The 20636-nt window shown below is 45.4% G+C and overlaps 1 protein-coding gene across 6 annotated transcripts in view; it reads right to left on the reverse strand.

The window, feature by feature from the left end:
• LOC141192326 (uncharacterized) overlaps nucleotides 1-20636 on the reverse strand; it is a 36494-nt gene that overhangs the window by 6178 nt on the left and 9680 nt on the right. For 3 of the 6 annotated variants that reach the window (XM_073661820.1, XM_073661824.1, XM_073661818.1), the window contains exons 2-7: nucleotides 7356-7553; nucleotides 5775-5920; nucleotides 5466-5645; nucleotides 5259-5382; nucleotides 5077-5174; nucleotides 4788-4878 (exon numbers count right to left, since the gene is read on the reverse strand). In XM_073661820.1, the coding sequence (XP_073517921.1) occupies nucleotides 4788-4878; nucleotides 5077-5174; nucleotides 5259-5382; nucleotides 5466-5645; nucleotides 5775-5852 (571 nt within the window). In that variant the 5' untranslated portion in view covers nucleotides 5853-5920; nucleotides 7356-7553. Of the gene's footprint in view, nucleotides 1-4787; nucleotides 4879-5076; nucleotides 5175-5258; nucleotides 5383-5465; nucleotides 5646-5774; nucleotides 5921-6037; nucleotides 6834-7355; nucleotides 7650-20636 lie in introns of those variants that run through there. The other 3 variants (XM_073661819.1, XM_073661823.1, XM_073661821.1) reach the window with 3 other exon arrangements.

Genomic DNA, 20636 nt, shown 5'->3' on the forward strand with positions numbered 1-20636 from the left:
GGCAAGTCAGGAAGACTGAACGGTGGGGCACGCGTCCCACCTACATGGAAAAATATCTACTGCGCAGCAATGCCAAAAACAAGACAGCCCGCGCTTTCAGGGAGGTGTCATGGTGCTGGTACATGCAGACGCTCGCGCCACTGCAGAGGAAAGCAGGCTGGAGACGCACATGAACACTGGCACTGATGGTAACAGAGACACCCAGGTACTGGGATTGGACTATAAGAGACTGGCCTCGGAGGTGGCCGATAAACTATTACCTGAGATATTACATACCTTGAAAGAATCAGTGACACAGGCACTGCAGGCAATGCAGGAACAGCTACATGAGGCCACTGAGTAAATAAACAGAATAGAAACAAGGATATCTGCAATAGTGGACGATGCGCACACTGATCAAGAGAGTCTGGCTAGACTTACAAGAGAAAATGTTGTATTGAGAGACTGAATAGACAACCTGAAGAACAGATCCAGAAGGAGTAATCTCGGAATAGTGGGACTGCCAGAGACATTCCCCTATGAAGAGCTGAAAAAACTCTGTGAAATAGACATACCCAAAGCACCGGACATCACAACAGGACGCAAATCTGAAAGGGTGCACCGCATTGGTCCACCAGGAAATATGGAGAAAGGGGACAATAAAAGACCAAGACAAGTAATAGTAAAGTATCTTGATTTTTCTGATAAAAATGACATTATACAGAAATATCGCCGCCTCAGACAGCCCCTGTTGGTCCGAGGGGTAAAACTTCCACTATTTGAAGACTTTTCAGCTGAAGTAACCAGACAACGCAGATCCTTTGCTTTAATCTTCTCAGTCTTATTTAGCAAAAATATACGTTTTCAATTAAGATATCCAGCAATTCTTCATATAAGACTGTGGGATGGATACTCCAGACCCTTCACAGATCCGAAAGCAGCGGAAGCGTTCATGGATAACATCTTGAATCTACAACAACAGTACAGCCCCTATGCACGAAGAACAGATCCTAGAGAGTCTCAAGGAACACCTGAAGAAGACATCGGGTGATCACCCCCCTCCTCATCAAATTCACCGAGAAAGCAAAGGCAAGACAGGAGATCAAAAACCCCATGAAAAGAAAGAACTGTTGGGACAATGAGTAAAAGCACTCTTGGGGAAAGATATGGGAGTCTACTCAGGACGTTGATTATATAAGACTCTGTGATATTCCTCACATATACCCTCCAAGTGTCTCACCACTTTGCCTCATCCAGATCTTGGTCACTCCCCAGTAATATCCGTTAAGGGCTAACTGGTAGGAGGGTACTGAATGTTTTGTATTTTCATGTAATATGTTGGACGAGTCTGGGGGAGGGGGGGGGGGGGACAATAATAAGGGTATAATTTGAAAAGAGGGGCTATAGGAACAATCGGAAAGGAAAATGTGGCAAAAAAAACGGGGTGATAGATAAATAAATAAAATGATACAGGAGGTGCCGTGGTGAGGGAGATTTGACCAGGAAGAAGTGAAGTCAAAGAAGCTTAAAATACTGTATATAAGCTTAGGGTCATTTATTAACATGGTCATCAAGTTTGGTTCATGTTTACAGTTTAAAAAAGCCAAGTTTTGTTTGTAGGGATCTATAATAAAATACAATCCTGGAGCGGTTCATCTACACACGTTATCTCACTTGAACAGTTGCAGCTGAAAGCAGGGAAAGGGGGAGAAAAGGGAAAAAATGGGGGAGAAAAACCAGACAGTTGGGGGAAAAGGTAACCCAAAAAAATGTTGGAAAAAATTATGAGAATAATTTCATGGAATGTTAAAAGGATACGTTCTCCGCAAGAGCATATGATGATTCTTTGTCACCTGAAACGCCTGAAGCCAGATGTAGCTCTACTCCAAGAAACCCATTTTGAAAAAAAAGATTTCCGGAGAATGAAAAAAATGTGGGTGGGTAAAGTTTTCGGGGCATCATCAGTTGATAAGAAAGCAGGGGTGCTCACATTAATGAATAAAAATATAAATGGGCAGATGAGTGAAACTTATGTGGGAGAAGACGGTAGACTTCATATTCTGTCATTACCTGTAGGGGAGAAACGTATAGCTTATACAATGTCTATGCACCAAATAAAAATAATAAAATCTTCTTTCATCAACTGGAGAAAAAGGTAATAGCAGACCTGGGCACAAATAGGATAGTGGGAGGTGCTCTAAGTTAGGTGGTCAATGTTGAGGAGGACAGGAAGAACTATCAAAAGGCGACCAAAACCGCCAAAAGACAGGATAGAGTTTTACCCATTTTGTTTGTCTATGGGGTTAGGTGATGCATGGAGACTACTACACCCTCAGAATAGGGAGTCCACTCTCTATTCGCATGCGTGTGGCTCGCTATCCAGAACAGATTATTTTCTCATATCGGCAAACATACTAAGAAGGGTAGAGGATACCCAGATGCAAAACATAGTAATATCTGATCATGCATGGATACTGTTAGATATAGCTGATACACGCCAAAAGGTTCAGATTTGTTATGGAGATACTCCTCCTTATTGAAAGATGATGAAGGCTTCACCCTAAGAGTAAAGGATTAGTGGTCAGATTTTCTAATAGATAACGAAGAGAATAGGGAAAATAATAAATGACTATGGGAAATGGTAAAAGCGGTAACAAGAGGCAGAATAATGTCATATGTCTGTGGCAAAAAAAGAAACACTCAAAAAAAATTCGAGGAGGCCTCTGAGAAACTTAGAGATGCCTACACCAAATTTCAAACCAGTATGAATAAACATAACAGGGAAAAGTGGTTGAAGGAACAAAGATCGTGTGGGTGGAAAAAAGGGAACAATTATACCAGCGGGATCTCGAAATTAACTTATCCAAATATGGAAATAAATCAGAGAAAATGATGGCGAATCTGGTGAGAAATAAGTTAACAGTACAAGGCCCCCAATGTTTGAAGGACTCGAAGGGTAACATCCCAGGGAAATAACAGAAAGACTAGGATCCTTTTACAGAGATCTGTATAGCAACACCTCTACTGAAAAGTTTGGAAATAGCACTTTACTAGAAAGGGTTAAACTACCAAAACTGACAGATGAGTTTAAACAACACCTAAACGCCAAAATCACACTAGAAGAGAAAATAACCACCATCAAAAAACTCCACAACCACAAAGCACCAGGCTCAGATGAATACACAAGTGAATTCTACAAAACGATAATAGAAGACATAGTCCCTCTTTTAACAGATCTATTTAATGACATACTGGAGGGAAAAGGAATGATTAATTCAAGCGTCATGGCCTATATCAAATTATTACATAAACCAGGAAAAGACCCAATGGCCCTGGGCTTATACAGACCGATTTCTCTCAGAAATGTTGACAAAATACTCTCCAAGATAATGGCAGATAGATTGGCCACCATCATGCCAAAGCTAATATCACGCGCACAGTCAGGTTTCATCAAGGGTAGACCGGCCACGAGAAACATTAGAAAAGTACTATTGACACTTAAGATAAATCTTAACCCAAGGACAAGAGAAACACCAGCTTTACCTGCAATAGATGCTGAAAAAGCTTTTGACAATGTAAGATGGGATTGGATGTATATAGTGTTGAGAGGAATGTCTTTTGTAGGCCCCTTCTATGAATATATACGCACCATATACTCATCTCCGAAGGCACGGGTATACAGTACAGACCAAAAGTTTGGACACACCTTCTCTAAATTTAAACATTTTTCTGTATTTTTATGACTATGAAAATTGCACATTCACACTGAAGGCATCAAAACTATGAATTAACACATGTGGAATTATATACTTAACAAAAAAGTGTGAAACAACTGAAAATATGTCTTATATTCTAGGTTCTTAAAAGTAGCCACCTTTTGCTTTGATGACTGCTTTGCACACTCTTGGCATTCTCTTGATGAGCTTCAAGAGGTAGTCACCGGAAATGGTTTTCACTTCACAGGTGTGCTCTGTCAGGTTTAATAAGTGAAATTTCTTGCCTTATAAATGTGCTTGGGACCATCAGATGTGTTGTGCAGAAGTCTGGTAGATACACAGCTGATAGTCCTACTGAATTGACTGTTAGAATTTGTATTATGGCAAGAAAAAAGCAGCTAAGTAAAGAAAAATGAGTGGCCATCATTACTTTAAAAAACAAAGGTCAGTCAGTCTGAAAAATTTGGAAAACTTTGAAAGTGTCCCCAAGTGCAGTTGCAAAAACCATCAAGCGCTACAAAGAGACTGGCTCACATGAGGACCGCCCCAGGAAAGGACGACCAAGAGTCACCTCTGCTTCTGAGGATAAGTTTATCCAAGTCACCAGCCTTGGAAATCGCAGGTTAACCCAGCAGCTCAGATTAGAGACCAGGTCAATGCCACACAGAGTTCTAGCAGCCGACACATCTCTTCAACAACTGTTAAGAGGAGACTTTGTGCAGCAGGCCTTCATGGTAAAATAGCTGCTAGGAAACCACTGCTAAGGACAGGCAACAAGCAGAAGAGACTTGTTTGGGCTAAAGAACACAAGGAATGGACATTAGACCAGTGGAAATCTGTGCTTTGGTCTAATGAGTCCAAATTTGAGATCCCAGGGGGAGGTGGATCTTCCTGGTTGCAAGTTCTATAGAAAAGGGTTTTCAATACCCAAAGTCATTTCAACAGTTTTGGGTGGAGGAGAATGTTGTGATCTAGAGGCAAAATGGAGATCACACGATTGTGATAAGGTCGGACTACACTACTGATAAAGCAACCACAACCGGTGACTGAGAAGAATCAATGACTTCTCTGTATTTAGTGGTCACTACTCACCTGGCCAGCCATATGTAGGAATCTCCTCTTTACACCACTCAACACCCCTCACATATGTCTCTGTAGTATTAATATGGGTCAGATCTTCACCCTGAAACAAATATCGTAAAAGTCACAGACAGATGGAGAAGTCCCATCTATGATCAGCTCTAATCCTGCCATCTCCACCGTTCTCATTACACAAGTATAAAACATATAATACTGGTGGATAAAACAAGACTGAGCACAAGACCTTCACAGCCGTCTACACATCATAGGGGAAATCTCATGACACCTTCTCTCCATCTACCTGATGATCCTGAGGAACATTGGGATCTTCTTGTTTACAGTCCTGTCGAAGAAGAGGACGGGGACATCTCTCTGGTGTTGTCCTCTTACTGGATAGAACTGGAGGAAAGAAAATTCATGGACTGAATTTGTTCTTTACATACAGATAATTATAGGCCGTGTGTATTTAGTCCTGTCTATTACCTGGTGATGTGAGGGGCTGGGGAACCTCCATCATGACGTCCTTGTACAGATCTTTGTGTCCTTCTAAATACTCCCACTCCTCCATGGAGAAATAGACAGCGACATCCTGACACCTTATAAGAACCTGACACATACAATGATACCATCATCCCCCCGATCCCTTCATAGCGTTACTGTATAATGTCCCAGCATTCCCAGCAGTGTCACCTCTCCAGTCAGCAGCTCAATCATCTTGTAGGCGAGTTCTAGGATCTTCTGGTCACTGATGTCCTCATGTATCAGGGGGTGAGGTGGAGGCCCTGTGATTGGGCTCAGGGGTGTTCCCCATCCCTCAGACACAGGGGCCTGACAGCGCTCACTAGAGGTCTTCTTCACTACTGTGTAATCCTGGTTATGGAGAGACACATTAATACATCTCACTCTAGACATTTCCAGAGTCCTCACCTCTCCAGTTCTGTCCATCTGTTATTCCCATAGATAAGAATGATGTCATGTAACGTCATCAGAATCTCTCACCTCTCCAGTAAGCCGGAAGAGGATCTCTAGGGTGAGGTGTAACATCCTCTCCACCATCTTGTCTCTGTCCATATCCATCCTTGATGGATAAAATCAGGAAAATTCTCTTATATAGAAGATCTTCACTGATCTGATATTGTAGAGACCTGAATGAGAAGAAGATGAGCCGATGTAACATCATAAAAATCCTGTGTAATTGTAACATCCCTGGTGGCGTGCTTGCATAGTGCACCACCTCCCACTATGCAAGACCGCAATCTTACCCATCAGTCCAGCCTGCAAACCTTGCTCCAGTTCATGCTGTGTGCTTGTCCCTTGTCTGACTGCTTAGGGCGGCGGCCCGGTTGCTTCCTGATTCTTATAGCTGCTGTGGGCGCGCTCCTAATGCATCCCCAGCCTATTGCTGTGAGTCACTGGATATTTAAACCCCCTCCACCCTGAAGGTGGTGCCTGAGCAACACTAACAATCAGTGTGCTCCTTCGCCTCTGAGTTGCCAGGTCCTGTTCTCATCTTGTCTGTTTCCGCCATCCTGGGGGCTGTATTCCCAGGCCTGTTACCTGTGACTTCGTTCCAGTGTCAGTTCCTGTCTGAACTATCTCCTAGCCTGTTGTCTGTTTATTTCTATATCCGTACCTTCCCTTTTTCTGCAGTGTCTGAACCTGCACCTAGCTCCAACTCGTTGTCTCTCTACTTCTGTTTGTGACTTTAGAGTTCACTCGCTACTTCGTTGTAAGTACCTTGTGTGTATCTGGTTCTGCTTGTCTCTTTTCCCTTCCTCCATATCTACCTCCTGTGTTCTAACCGTCTTCCTGTATTTTCCTGTCTGTTCCATGTGAACAGAGCCCAGTCCTCTCTGCCTGCACCTTCAGCCCTGTCCTGCTCTGCTTGTCCACCGCTCCTGCGGTTTCGCTCTGCTCCCCCTTGTCCACCGCTCCGGTGGTTCTTCTCTGCTCTGCTTGTCCACCGCTCCGGCGGTTTCGCTCTGCTCTACCTTGTCCAGCGCACCTGCGGTTTCGCTCTGTCTGCTTGCTCACCGCACCAGCAGTTTCTCTCTGCTCTGCCTTGTACACCGCTCCGGCGGTTTTGCTCTGCTCTACCTTGTCCACCGCACCTGCGGTTTCGCTCTGTCAGCTTGCTCACCGCACTAGTGGTTTCTTTCAGCTCTGCCTGGTCCACCACTCCGGCGGTTTCGCTCTGCTCTGCTTGCTCACCGAACCAGCGGTTCCTCTCTGCTCTGCTTTGTCCACCGCTCCGGCGGTTTCGCTCTGCTCTGCCTTGTCCTCCGCTCCGGCGGTTTCGCTTTACTCTGCTTGTCTACCGCATCTGCGGCTCTGTTCCTGTATCCCAGTCTGTACTGGACCCTATCCAGCCTGCGCTCCAACCTGCTAGTGCCTCCCTATCTGCACGCCAGCCGTGCCTGCCAGTACCTCCCTGTCGGCATACCAGCCGTGCTTACCAGTACCCACCTGTCTGCATACCAACTGTGCCTGCCAATACCCACCTGTCTGTATGCCAGCCTAACCTGCCTGTTCCTGCATTCCCCAGTTCCTGCATTCCAACAGCGATGTCCGGGGTCTGACCTGGAGTAGCACCTGGTCCTTCTGCTCGGTTCCTCCCTGGTGCACGGAGTCGACTGAGCTGCCATGCGACCTTGGTCGGATCGGGTTGATACTTAGTTACGCCCCTCCAGGCACTCCTCGGTTCATGGTACAGTGGGATCACTAATCAAGCACACCCCAGTCAGTCCGGGCGTGTGCATAACAGTAATAATACAATTACTGGAGATAATAAGGGGAAACATATGAGGAGATTTATTATTTTACAGTATTTAGTTTTCTTCTTTACATCTAGTAATAAAACCTATATACACTGCTCAAAAAAATAAAGGAACACTCAAATAACACATCCTAGATCTGAATGAATGAAATATTCTCATTGAATACTTTGTTCTGTACAAAGTTGAATGTGCTGACAACAAAATCACACATAAATCATTAATGGAAATCAAATGTATTAACCAATGGAGGCCTGGATTTTGAGTCACCCCCAAAATTAAAGTGGAAAAACACACTACAGGCTGATCCAAGGTTGATGTAATGTCCTTAAAACAAGTCAAAATGAGGCTCAGTATTGTGTGTGGCCTCCACGTGCCTGTATGACCTCCCTACAATGCCTGGGCATGCTCCTGATGAGGTTGCGGATGGTCTCCTGTGGGATCTCCTCCCAGACCTGGACTAAAGCATCCGCCAACTCCTGGACAGTCTGTGCTGCAACGTGACGTTGGTGGATGGAGCGAGACATGATGTCCCAGATGTGCTCAATCGGATTCAGGTCTAGGGAAAGGGCGGGCCAGTCCATAGCTTCAATGCCTTCATCTTGCAGGAACTGCTGACACACTCCAGCCACATGAGATCTGCCATTGTCCTGCATTAGGAGGAACTCAGGGCCAAGCGCACCAGCATATGGTCTCACAAGGGGTGTGAGGATCTCATCTCTGTACCTAATGGCAGTCAGGCTACCTCTGGCGAGCACATGGAGGGCTGTGCGGCCCTCCAAAGAAATGCCACCCCACACCATTACTGACCCACTGCCAAACCGTTCATGCTGAAGGATGTTGCAGGCTGCAGATCGCTCTCAACGGCGTCTCCAGACTCTGTCACATGTGCTCAGTGTGAACCTGCTTTCATGTGTGAAAAGCACAGGGCGCCAGTTGCCAATCCTGGTGATCTGTGGCAAATGCCAAGCGTCCTGCATTGTGTTGGGCTGTGAGCACAACCCCCATATATGGACGACGGGCCCTCATACCACCCTCATGGAGTTGGTTTCTAACCGTTTGTGCAGACACATGCACATTTGTGGCCTGCTGGAGGTCATTTTGCAGGGCTCTGGCAGTGCTCCTCCTGTTCCTCCTTGCACAAAGGAGGAGGTAACAGTTCTGCTGCTGGGTTGTTGCCCTCCTATGGCTCCCTCCACGTCTCCTGGTGTACTGGCCTGTCTCCTGGTAGCGCCTCCAGCCTCTGGACACTACGTTAACAGACACAGCAAACCTTCTATATAATTCTATGTAAATATATATTTATTTTTTATTTTAAATTCTTTTTTTTACAGGTACCATGGTACCTGGGTCTGGAGGTGAGAGTCTCCTCTTCTCCAGCCCCGGGTACCATCCACACATTGAACCGCATTAACATCCGCATGTATACATGTATACAGTCATGGCCAAAAGTTTTGAGAATGACACCAAAATTATATTTTCACATGATCTGCTGGCCTCTGGTTTTTATTAGTGTTTGTCTGATGTTTATATCACATACAGAAATATAATTGTAATCATATTATGAGTACCAATAGGTTATATTGACAGTTAGAATGAGTTAATGCAGCAAGTCAATATTTGCAGTGTTGCCCCTTCTTCTTCAAGACCTTTGTAATTCTCCCTGACATGCTCTCAATCAACTTTTGGACCAAATCCTGACTGATAGCTGTCCATTCTTGCATAATCAATGCTTGCATTTTGCCAGAATTTGTTGGTTTTTGTTTGTCCACCCGTCTCTTGATGATTGACCACAAGTTCTCAATGGGATTAAGATCTGGGGAGTTTCCAGGCCATGGACCCAAAATCTCTATGTTTTGTTCCATGAGCCATTTAGTTATCACCTTAGCTTTATGGCAAGGTGCTCAATCATGCTGGAAAAGGCATTGTTGGGCGCCAAACTGCTCTTGGACAGTTGGGAGAAGTTGCTCTTGGAGGACATTCTGGTACCATTCTTTATTCATGGCTGTGTTTTTAGGCAAGACTGTGAGTGAGCCGATTCCCTTGGCTGAGAAGCAACCCCACACATGAATGGTTTCAGGATGCTTTACTGTTGGCATGAGACAAGACTGGTGGTAGCGCTCACCTCTTCTTCTCCGAATAAGCTGTTTTCCAGATGTCCCAAACAATCGAAAAGGGGATTCATCAGAGAAAATGACTTTGCCCCAGTCCTCAGCAGTCCACTCCCTGTACCTTTTGCAGAATATCAGTCGGTCCCTGATGTTTTTTCTGGAGAGAAGTGGCTTCTTTGCTGCCCTCCTTGAAACCAGCCCTTGCTCAAAGAGTCTCCGCCTCATAGTGCGTGCAGAAGCACTCACACCAGCCTGCTGCCATTCCTGAGCAAGCTCGGCACTGCTGGTAGTCCGATCCCGCAGCTGAAACAGTTTTAAGATACGGTCCTGGCGCTTGCTGGTCTTTTTGGGCGCCCTGGAGCCTTTTTGACAACAATGGAAGCTCTCTCCTTGAAGTTCTTGATGATGCGATAGATTGTTGACTGAGGTGCAATCTTTGTAGCTGCGATACTCTTCCCTGTTAGGCCATTTTTGTGCAGTGCAATGATGGCTGCACGTGTTTCTTTAGAGATAACCATGGTTAACTGAAGAGAAACAATGATACCAAGAACCAGCCTCCTTTTAAAGTGTCCAGTGATGTCATTCTTACTTAATCATGACTGATTGATCGCCAGCCCTGTCCTCATCAACACCCACACCTGTGTTAATGGATCAATCACTAAAACGATGCTAGCTGCTCCTTTTAAGGCAGGACTGCAATGATGTTGAAATGTGTTTTGGGGGTTAAAGTTCATTTTCTGGGCAAATATTGACTTTGGAAGTACAGTAATTGCTGTTAAGCTGATCACTCTTTGACATTCAGGAGTATATGCAAATTGCCATTACAAAAAATGATGCAGTAAACTTTGGAAAAATTACTATTTGTCTCATTCTCAATACTTTTGGCCATGACTGTACATACGGATGTTATGCATTTCAATGCAAGTCAATGGCGGCAATTACGCTGCGTGTCCGCAAAATTAATGGACATGCTGCGTATTTTTCCGCAATGATACCCGCATCGGAAATTTCCGCAGCATGTGCACAGCACATGCGGATTCTCATTGGGGACCATGGGGCACGTATTATCAAGCGTTTTCGCTGCGGAAATTCCGCGGCAAAAACGCTTGAAAAACGCATAGTGGGCACGCAGCCTTACAGCTGCTGGCAATGATTGAAGGAGGTTCCCCCTGCCAGCCTAACAGTGAGTAAATACAAATGGGGGGGCCTTTAGTCAGGGATGATAGAGGGGAAGGGGTTAAGTTACTTAAGGATGAATGGGGGCCATATTCCCTCATCGCCCCTTTCACAACTGACTGACTGCACGGTGCACCCCATTCCCTTATCCCCTCTGACTGAGGCTTTTCCCTCCATATCACCCCTGGCTGCACCCCCTCCCTGTATCACACCTGACTGCACCCCCTAACTGATCCTCATCCCCCGTATTACCCCTGACCTGAGCCCCCTCTCCCCTTATCACCCCTGACCTGAGCCCCCTCTCCTCGTATCACCCTGACTGCACCTTCTCTCCCTGTATCACCCCTGACCTGAGCCCCCTCTCCCTGTATCACCCCTGACTGCACCTCCTCTCCCTGTATCATCCCTGACCTGAGCCCCCTCTCCCTGTATCACCTCTGACTGCGACCCCTTTCCTGTATCAACCCATGTGACCTCTCTCCCTTTATCACCTCAGACAGACTTAGCCCCCTCTCCCTGTATCACCCCTGACTGACTTAGCCCCTTCTCCCTGTATCACCCATGACTGACTTAGTCCCCTCTCCCTGTATCACCCCTGACTTACTAAAAGTCTTACTAAAAGTTACTAGCAAAGTGAGGCCCTTGATAAGAAGTTATGGCCTTAAATGTGGCAGAGAGATTTAAGTAAGGGAAAGCTCTTTTTTTATATCACTAATAACGCCATACATAAGTGATTTAGGGCCCCCACCACTATTAGTGGATACATTCACATTATGCATTTGCTGCAGAATTTCTACAATGGAAAACCCATAGCAAATTAACAGCGGTAATATCCACACAGATATAGTGCAGATATTGTTGTCTTTACTGCTGGTTCACCTTTACCACTGAGGCTATGTTCCCACGTTCAGGATTCTCTGCGGTTTTGAAACTGTGTGTTTATGCAGTGTCAAAACTGCAGTGGCCAGATGTTAAAGCATAGTGGATGGGATTTCTAGAAATCCCATGTCCACTATGTGTGCATCTCAGGCTGCGGATCACCCGCGGATTCTGACAAGTGGCACGTCTTTCAGATCCGCAGCATGTCAATTTCTCTTGTGGGTCCACATGTGGACTTTCCCAATAGACTAACATCTATTAGGAAAGTCCACAGGAGAAAAAAAAAATGGCGCTGCTCATTAGCATAATGAGGGCGGAAGTGCTGCGACTCTACTGCAGTGTCGGGGCCGCAGCGGCTTCACTCTGTGGGAATGTAGCCTGACTTGATCCTTTTGTATTGCAAAGGATGAAGTCGGTGGTGAATATCCGCAGCATCGGTTAATTCACGCTCTGGATTTTCTCAGCGTATGGATGAGATGTCATAAAATCCCATCCACTACGCTGGTGCTATAAAACATTGGTTTAGCTGTTATTACACATCAGGGGACATTTATCATTGAGTTTGCACCAAAATGTGGGCGCCATCTCTTTCTATAACAATAAGAAGTGTACTATCTTATATTATACCCTGATATTAGCGTGTTACCACACAATTGGAGGTCTTATATTTATTTCTATGTAGCTACGTAGTGGGCCCCAAGAATGATTTTCTCTGGTGGGCCCAATGTACTCCAGTCCGACGCTGTGTGAGCCTATAGTAACTCCACTAATATCAGGAATTTTATGTAATTCTACAGCTAAATGTTCCATCATCAATGTGTATAGCAGAGGTGATAAGGGACACGCTTGTCTCGTCCCCTTTTTAATAGAAAATGTGTCAGATAGAAGGCCGGTTACCCTATCACTTTAGGGTCAGTGAAGGATAGAATTTTAGATAACAAGAAAGAGCTCAACTCAATCTGTGGCAATGTGCTCTTCAAGAAAGTCCAGTGCATTCTGTTGAACGCCTTTTCAGTGTTGACAAAAACAAGGCACATTGGGATCCCCTGGTTTTTTTTTGTATGTGAAATTAACAATGTTTTATCCGTATTATCACGAGCCTCTCTACCTTTAATGCAGCCAACCTGATCGCTGCTAACAATTGAGGGTAGGTAGTGGGAGAGCCATGGTGCAATTATTTTAGAGAATATTTTGACATCTACATTAATGAATGATATTGGATGAATATTAGGGCAGGCATTTGGTTCTTTTCCAGGCTTTGAGAAAAACCATTATATGACTCTTAACTGATTGGGGGCAAAGGAGGGGAGTCTTCTGAGATATTATTGAGCTCTTCGGCTAAAATGGTAATAACATGGGTACAAATATCTTATAAAATCTATTATTGAATCCATCTGGCCCAGGGCTCTTCCCGATAGGGAATGATTTATTGGCCTCTCCTATCTCTTGTTCAGTGAAAGCTTTGTCTAGTAAATCCTGCTCAGGGGTCTGTCTGGAAGGAAAAGCAGTGTCCATATTTTGTTTCAAGAATATTAGGTGGCATGTCGTGGTATTGTCCATGAATATTATACAGCGAGCTGTAACAGCAACAAAATGCTTCAGCTATGTCAATGGGGTTATGAATTTCTGGCACAGGTGTCCTTTTATTTTGTATACATATGTCCTTTACATGCATGGATGTAACCTCCTTCCCAGTCGGAGACCACATTTATTTATGAATTTGTCCATACGTGTTGCTTGTGCTCTGAGAGCAGACAAGAATTATACACTCAGACACTGGCTGTGTGTTATTTCTCCAATGCATCGTATTTATTTCATTTGAACAAAAATGGCAGATTTAGAGATAATATATCTTAATCCAAATTAGCTCTTCTTGAAAGGGCTACCACGGCAACACACACACCAACATACATACAGAGTGGAAATTAAGTATTTGATACTCTGCGGATTTTGCAAGCTTTCCCACCTACAAAGAATGGAGAGGTCTGTAATTTTTATCGCAGGTAGACTTCAACTGTGAGAGGCAGAATCTTGAAAAAAAATCCAGAAAATCACATTGTATGGTTATTACATAATTAATTTGCATTTTATTGCATGAAATAAGAATTTGATAGAAAAGAAAAACCGAAATTAATATTTGGTACAGAAACCTTTGTTGGCAATTAGAGTGGTTAGACGTTTCCTGTAGTTCTTGGCCAGCTTTGCACACACTGCAGCAGGGATTTTGGCCCACTCCTCCATACAGATCTGCTCCAGATCTTTCTGGTTTCGGGGCTGTCGATGCACAACATTTTCAGTTGCCTCCAAAGATTTTCTATTGGGTTCAGGTCTCGAGACTGGCTAGGCCAGTCCAGGACTTTGAAATGCTTCTTACGGAGCCACTCCTTAGTTGCCCTGTCTGTGTGTTTAAGGTCATTGTCATGCTGGAAGACCCAGCTACGACCCATCTTCAATACTCTTACTGAGGGAATTAGGTTGTTGGGCAAAATCTCGAGATACATGACCCCATCCTCCCTTTAATAAGGTGCAGTCTTCCTATCCTCTTTGCAGAAAAGCACCCGCAAAGTATGATGTTTCCCCCCACCATGCTTCACAGTTGCGACGGTATTCTTGGGGTTGTACTCATCCTTCTTCTTCCAAACACGGCGAGGGGAGTTGATTCCAAAAAGTTCTATTTTGGTCTCATCTGATACACATGACCTTCTCCCATGCCTCCTCTGGATCATCCAGATGGTCACTGCCGAACTTCAAACAGGCCTGGACATGTGCTGGTGTGAGCAGGGGAACCTTGGGTGCCCTGCAGGATTTTAATCCATGACATCATGGTGTGTTACTAACGGTAATGTTTGTTACTGTGTTCCCAGCTCTCTTCAGATGATTGACCAGGTCCTACCATGTAGTTCTGGACGAATTCCAGACCTTTCTCAGAATCATCCTTACCGCACGAGGCGAAATGTAGCATGGAGCCTCAGGCTGAGGAAGATTGACAGTCATCTTGTATTTGTTCCATTTTCTGATAATAAATAATCTACATGCTAAAAAAATATGTTTGTTTCGCCGTGGCTGCATGTCTCATGGCTGTTAGACACCTACAACACATACAGGGATTGCCTAACAAACAGGCAATCCCTGCATATGTTTTGGATGTCTAACAGCCACGAGACATGAAGTCATGGTAATGCGAACATGTTTTTAGAGTACGCCAAAGATACTCAGTTAGCACCAAAGCATGCTTGGATAACCCCTTATCCGAGCACGTTCGCGCATCACTAATAATTGTGCCAACAATTGTTGCCCTCTCACCAAGCTGCTCGCAAATTGTCCTGTAGCCCATCTCAGCCTTGTGTAGGTCTACAATTTTGTCCCTGGTGTCCTTACACAGCTCTTTGGTCTTGGCCATGGGGGAGAGGTTGGAGTCTGATTGATTGAGTGTGTGGACAGGTGTCTTTTATACATGTAACAAAGGAGCAATTAATATAGGTAAGAAGAGAAGAGTAGGAGGGCTTCTTAAGGAAAAATTAACAGGTCTGTGAGAGCCAGAATTCTTGCAGGTTGGTAGATGATCAATTACTTATTTCATGCAATAAAATGTAATTTAATTATTTAAAAATCATACAATGTGATATTCTGTTTTTTATTTTTAGATTCTTCCACAGTTGATGTGTACCTACAATAAATATTAGAGACCTCTCCATTCTTTGTAGGTGGGAAAACTGGCAAAATAGTCAGTATGTCAAATACTTATTTTCCACACTGTATATACAGTATATGTACACTTTGGGTCACTTCCATCTACAATAGCCCATAGTATATTCCTAAATGGTCAAATTTGACCACTAATACATAATTAGAGACACAAAAGGATCACCACACTTGTTAATTACTAAATAGTATATGTGGGAAATAACTGATAACACAATTCTGATATAGAAGCTCAGATTAGTGATGAGCGAGCATACTCGCAAGTACTCGCCCGAGCATCTCAGTACTCGAGATGCTTGGAGCTCGCTGAGTACTTGCGAGATGCTCGGGCGGATGCTCGGGTCCCCTCCCTGCATGTTTGGCTCTCTTTACAGAGCCAATGAACATGCAGGGATAGCTTATCACTCACTGTAATGCCGCAGCCATGTTGGTTGTGGCATTACAGTGATTGGCTGGCCGCACAGCGTCATCAGGTCTATATCAGACCTGGCGCCGCTGTACTCGTCAGTCTACTCCGCAATCAGGCAGAGTAGGGAGAGGTACTGCTGAGCTAGGGAGAGATTCGCTTGTTTATTAGGTAGTGTAGGTAGAACAGATCCAAACATATGCATCTCAACAAACAGTCGTGAGGACTAATCCATCTTCAGAGATATCAGGCAGGCAGTGTACATAGGCAGGCAGGCAGTGTATATAGCAGACTGCAGTGCATATAGCACAAGAGGCTCCATTCCAATTCTGCCTTCTGCTGCTGTTAGATATTTCTATACAAAGGCCCAGGTCTCAGGGGCCAGGAATACTTTTTTTTTGGATCTTAATCCTCATTATTTGCTTAAAAAACAATCCAGAGAACACAGTTTTTCTGCGACATTTGCTTGTTGGCACTGCAGAATACAGCCAGGTCCTTTCAATAATACAGTGCTAAAAATCCAGCTATTTAAAACTGTATTTTCTCCGTCACACGGATCATATATACGTTTTCAGAAAATACTACCATTTCTGGCCTCCATTAAAAATTTGTTTCAGTGTGTCAGCGAAGTGTTTGACACCGGTTTGCTGTTTAAAATAGTTACCTACAGGCCAGGTATTTAAAACTGTGGTTTCTCCGTCACATAGATCACATATAACTTCGCTCCAAATTCAGCCATTTGTAGTGAGTGTGGAAGATATTGGCCTCCATTTAAAATGGGCAAGGCCCGTGGCAAGGGACGGGGAACTGGGCGTAATGGTGATGGTGCATGCAGAGGCCGAGGCCGTGGGCAAGCTGAAATTGTGCCACAACAAACACCCATATCTTCTCGCCTGTCCTTCCTGTACCAATGCCTAGGGGACCGCAGCACACCACTATTGAACCCAGAGCAGTGTCAAAAGGTTGTTGGTTGAATAGCAGATAATGCCGAGTGCCTGGAGACAACAGATCCCACACTTGGACACTCCGAAGAGCTGTTCACTTTTCCATTTATAGATTCGGGTCTCTTGCCCAGTCCACTTGAGAGGGGCAAGAGGAGATCACATGTAGCGATGCCCAAATATTTGAGCAGCCACGGTCACACGAAGGCGACAAGTGTCACAAGAGGTGGACGATGAGGAGACACAATTGCCAGAAATTCAAAAGGAGGACCAGGGTGCGGAAGTGGAAGAGCGAGGACAGCAGGACACAGGGGGAGGGAGGCAGAGCATGCCAACAGGCAGGAAGAAGTAGTGTGGTGGCCGCAGACAGAAGGCAGGCAAACGTTCACCGTAACACCAACACGAAGGAAGTTGCCAGTACAACTGTTAGGTCTTCCCGAGTCTGGTTGTTTTTTAAAGACTCTGCCGATAACCACACAAAGGCCATTTGCACCACCTACCAGGCCAGCATCAGCATCAGGGATGGCAAAACTACCAGCCTGACCACCACCACCATGATCAGGCACATGGCAGCAAAGCACCCGACTTTGTGGGCCGAACTCCAGGGTCCAGGAAGAGTGTCTGCGGGTGGCACCACCGCTTCTTCCACTGTTGTGCATGCAAGCCAATCACCTGTCCATGGTGCATGCGAAGATGCCTCCTGCCCTGCACCTGTAATTGCACACTCTCAAGTAGCAGGGTCAGGAAGCATGTCCACATCCTTGTACCAGTGCAGCGTTCAGTTGTGCATACCCCAGTCCTTAAAACGCAAGAGCAAATACGCAGCCAACGCCCCACAGGCCACTCTACTAAATTCCCACATTTCGTGACTGTTTGCGTTCGAAATGTTGCCTTTTAGGCTCATGGAGACAGAAGCATTCAGCAATCTGATGGCGGTGGCCGTCCCTAGGTCCCCAGCCGCCACTATTTCTCCCGGCGTGCTGTCCCCGCATTACACAAGCACGTGTCCCAAAACATTAGCCGTGCCCTCAATAATGCAGTTACCGTGAAAGTCCTCCTAACCAGGGACACATGGACAAGTGCTCGTGGGCAGGGAACGGTACATCTTGCTGACGGCACACTGGGTTAACATAGTGGAAGCCGGGACCCAGTCGGACCTTGGGATGGAACACGTCCTCCCGACGCCTAAGATTGCGGCCTTTAGGTCAATCAGGGTTGCCCCCACAGTCTACAGCTCCTGCATCTCAGCCTCCATTTCCGAAATGACCACATCAGTCACAAGCTGGAAGCACTGCCTCGGCCAAGCGGCAACAGGCTGTGCTGAAGCTAATATGCTTAGGTGACAAACAATGCTGAGTTGTGGACCGCTCTGAAAGAGCAGGCAGATCTTTGGCTCACACCGCTGAACCTACAGCCAGGCATAGTCGTGTGTGACAATGGCCGGAACCTAGTGGCGGCTCTGAGGCAAGGCAAACTCACACACGTACCATGCCTGGCCCATGTGCTTAACCTCGTGGTTCAGCGGTTTCTCAAATCCTACCCGGAGCTTCCGGATCAGCTTTTTAAAATACGCTGCCGGTGTGCCCATTTTAGAAAGTCACCTACAGCTTCCGCAGCCCTTGCCGTGTTTCAGCAGCGTTTGCAGCTTCCGGCTCACAGACTGGTGTGTGATGTCCCCACAGTGCAGATGCTGGGAAGGATTTGTGAGCAGAAGAGGGCAGTTGTTGAGAACCAGCATCAACAAGGCCGTCTATATTTAGTTCAGACTCCACACATAAGACCTCAGGAGTGGACATGGATGTCAGACATATGTACCATCCTCCAAAACTTTGATGACTCCAACAAGATGGTGAGCGGTGATGAAGCCATAATTAGCATCACCATCCTGCTTCTCTGTCTTCTGAAACGCTCTCTGCTCACAATCAAAGAGGATGCATTGCAAGTGGAGAACAATGAGATGGAGCAAGGAACCATACATGGTGATTACACACAGCCCAGCCTCATCTCATCCCAACGTGGATTGGGTGACAATGAGGAAGAGGAGTAGGAGGAGGAAGAACAGGCGCTAGTTTCCTGCGCTATAGACGGTACTACCTGCACAACTGTAATACCATCTGTTCAGCGTGGATGGCCTGAGGACAGAGAGGAGGAGGAGGTGGAGAGCATGGTCAGTCGTCCTCTTGGTGAGGACACGGAAGTCTTGCCTGTTAGCAGTCTGGCACGCATGGCTGAGTTTATTTTACGTTGCCTTTCCCATGACCCTCGCGTTCTCAAAATTTTGTGTGACAGTCATTACTGGTTGGTGACACTTCCAGACCCACGCTACAAGGAGAACTTTATATCTCTTATTCCTGAGGCGGACAGGTCTACAAAAATGTGGCAGTACCAGAAGGCCCTTGTTGCGGAACTATTAAAAAAATTCCCATCTGAAAACGATGACGGCAGAGGTCACAGTTCGTTGGACAACCAAGGACTACAGGTGAGAGAGACACAAGTCCAATCCAGCAGAGGCAGGGGAACACTGTAAAAGTTCTGGGAAAATTTTCTCAGCCCATCCCATCGCACAGGCCCTGAGGCGTGGGGTACTTTCACAAGGGGTGCAAAGTTTGGGAAGATGCTGAGGGAGTACCTTGCCGACCGTACCAACGTCCTCTGTGATTCCTCTGTGCCTTATTATTATTGGGCATCCAAGCTGCTTATGTGAAATGAAACGGCTCTCTTCGTCTTGGAGCTACAGTGGTGGCCAAAAGTATTGGCACCCCTTCAATTCTGTCAGATAATACTCAGTTTCTTCCTGAAAATGATTGCAATCACAAATTCTTTGGTCTTATTATCTTCATTTAATTTGCTTGCAAGGAAAAAACACAAAAGAGAATGAAGCAAAAATCAAATCATTGATCATTTCACACAAAACTCCAAAAATGGGCCAGACAAAAGTATTGGCACCCTCAGCCTAATACTTGGTTGCACAACCTTTAGCCTAAATAACTGCGAACAACCGCTTCCGGTAACCATCAATGAGTTTCTTACAATGCTCTGCTGGAATTGTAGACCATTCTTCTTTGGCAAACTGCTCCAGGTCCCTGATATTTGAAGGGTGCCTTCTCCAAACTGCCATTTTGAGATCTCTCCACAGGTGTTCTATGGGATTCAGGTCTGGACTCATTGCTGGCCACCGTAGAAGTCTCCAGTGCTTTCTCTCAAACCATTTTATAGTGCTTTTGGAAGTGTGTTTTGGGTCATTGTCCTGCTGGAAGACCCATGACCTCTGAGGGAGACCCAGCTTTCTCACACTGGGCCCTACATGCTGCAAAATATGTTGGTAGTCTTCAGAATTCATAATGCCATGCACACGGTCAAGCAGTCCAGTGCCAGAGGCAGCTAAGCAACCACAAAACATCAGGGAACCTCCGCCATTTTTGACTGTTAGGGACCGTGTTCTTTTCTTTGAATGCCTCTTATTTTTTCCTGTACACTCTATGTTGATTCTTTTTGCCAAAAAGCTCTACTTTTGTCTCATCTGACCAGAGAAAATTCTTCCAAAACATTTTAGGCTTTCTCAGGTAAGTTTTGGCAAACTCCAGCCTGGCTTTTTTTATGTCTCGGGGTAAGAAGTGGGGTCTTCCTGGGTATCCTACCATACAGTCCCTTTTCATTCAGATGCCGACGGATAGTACGGGTTGACACTGTTGTACCCTCGGACTGCAGGGCAGCTTGAACTTGTTTGGATGTTAGTCGAGGTTCTTTATCCACCATCCGCACAATCTTGCGTTGAAATTTCTCGTCAATTTTTCTTTTCCGTCCACATCTAGGGAGGTTAGCCACAGTGCCATGGGCTTTAAACTTCTTGATGACACTGCGCACGGAAGACA

The sequence above is a fragment of the Phyllobates terribilis genome, unplaced genomic scaffold (assembly GCF_046119375.1).
Source record: "Phyllobates terribilis strain yellow unplaced genomic scaffold, ASM4611937v1 Scaffold_60__1_contigs__length_8166268, whole genome shotgun sequence".
NCBI lineage: Eukaryota > Metazoa > Chordata > Amphibia > Anura > Dendrobatidae > Phyllobates > Phyllobates terribilis.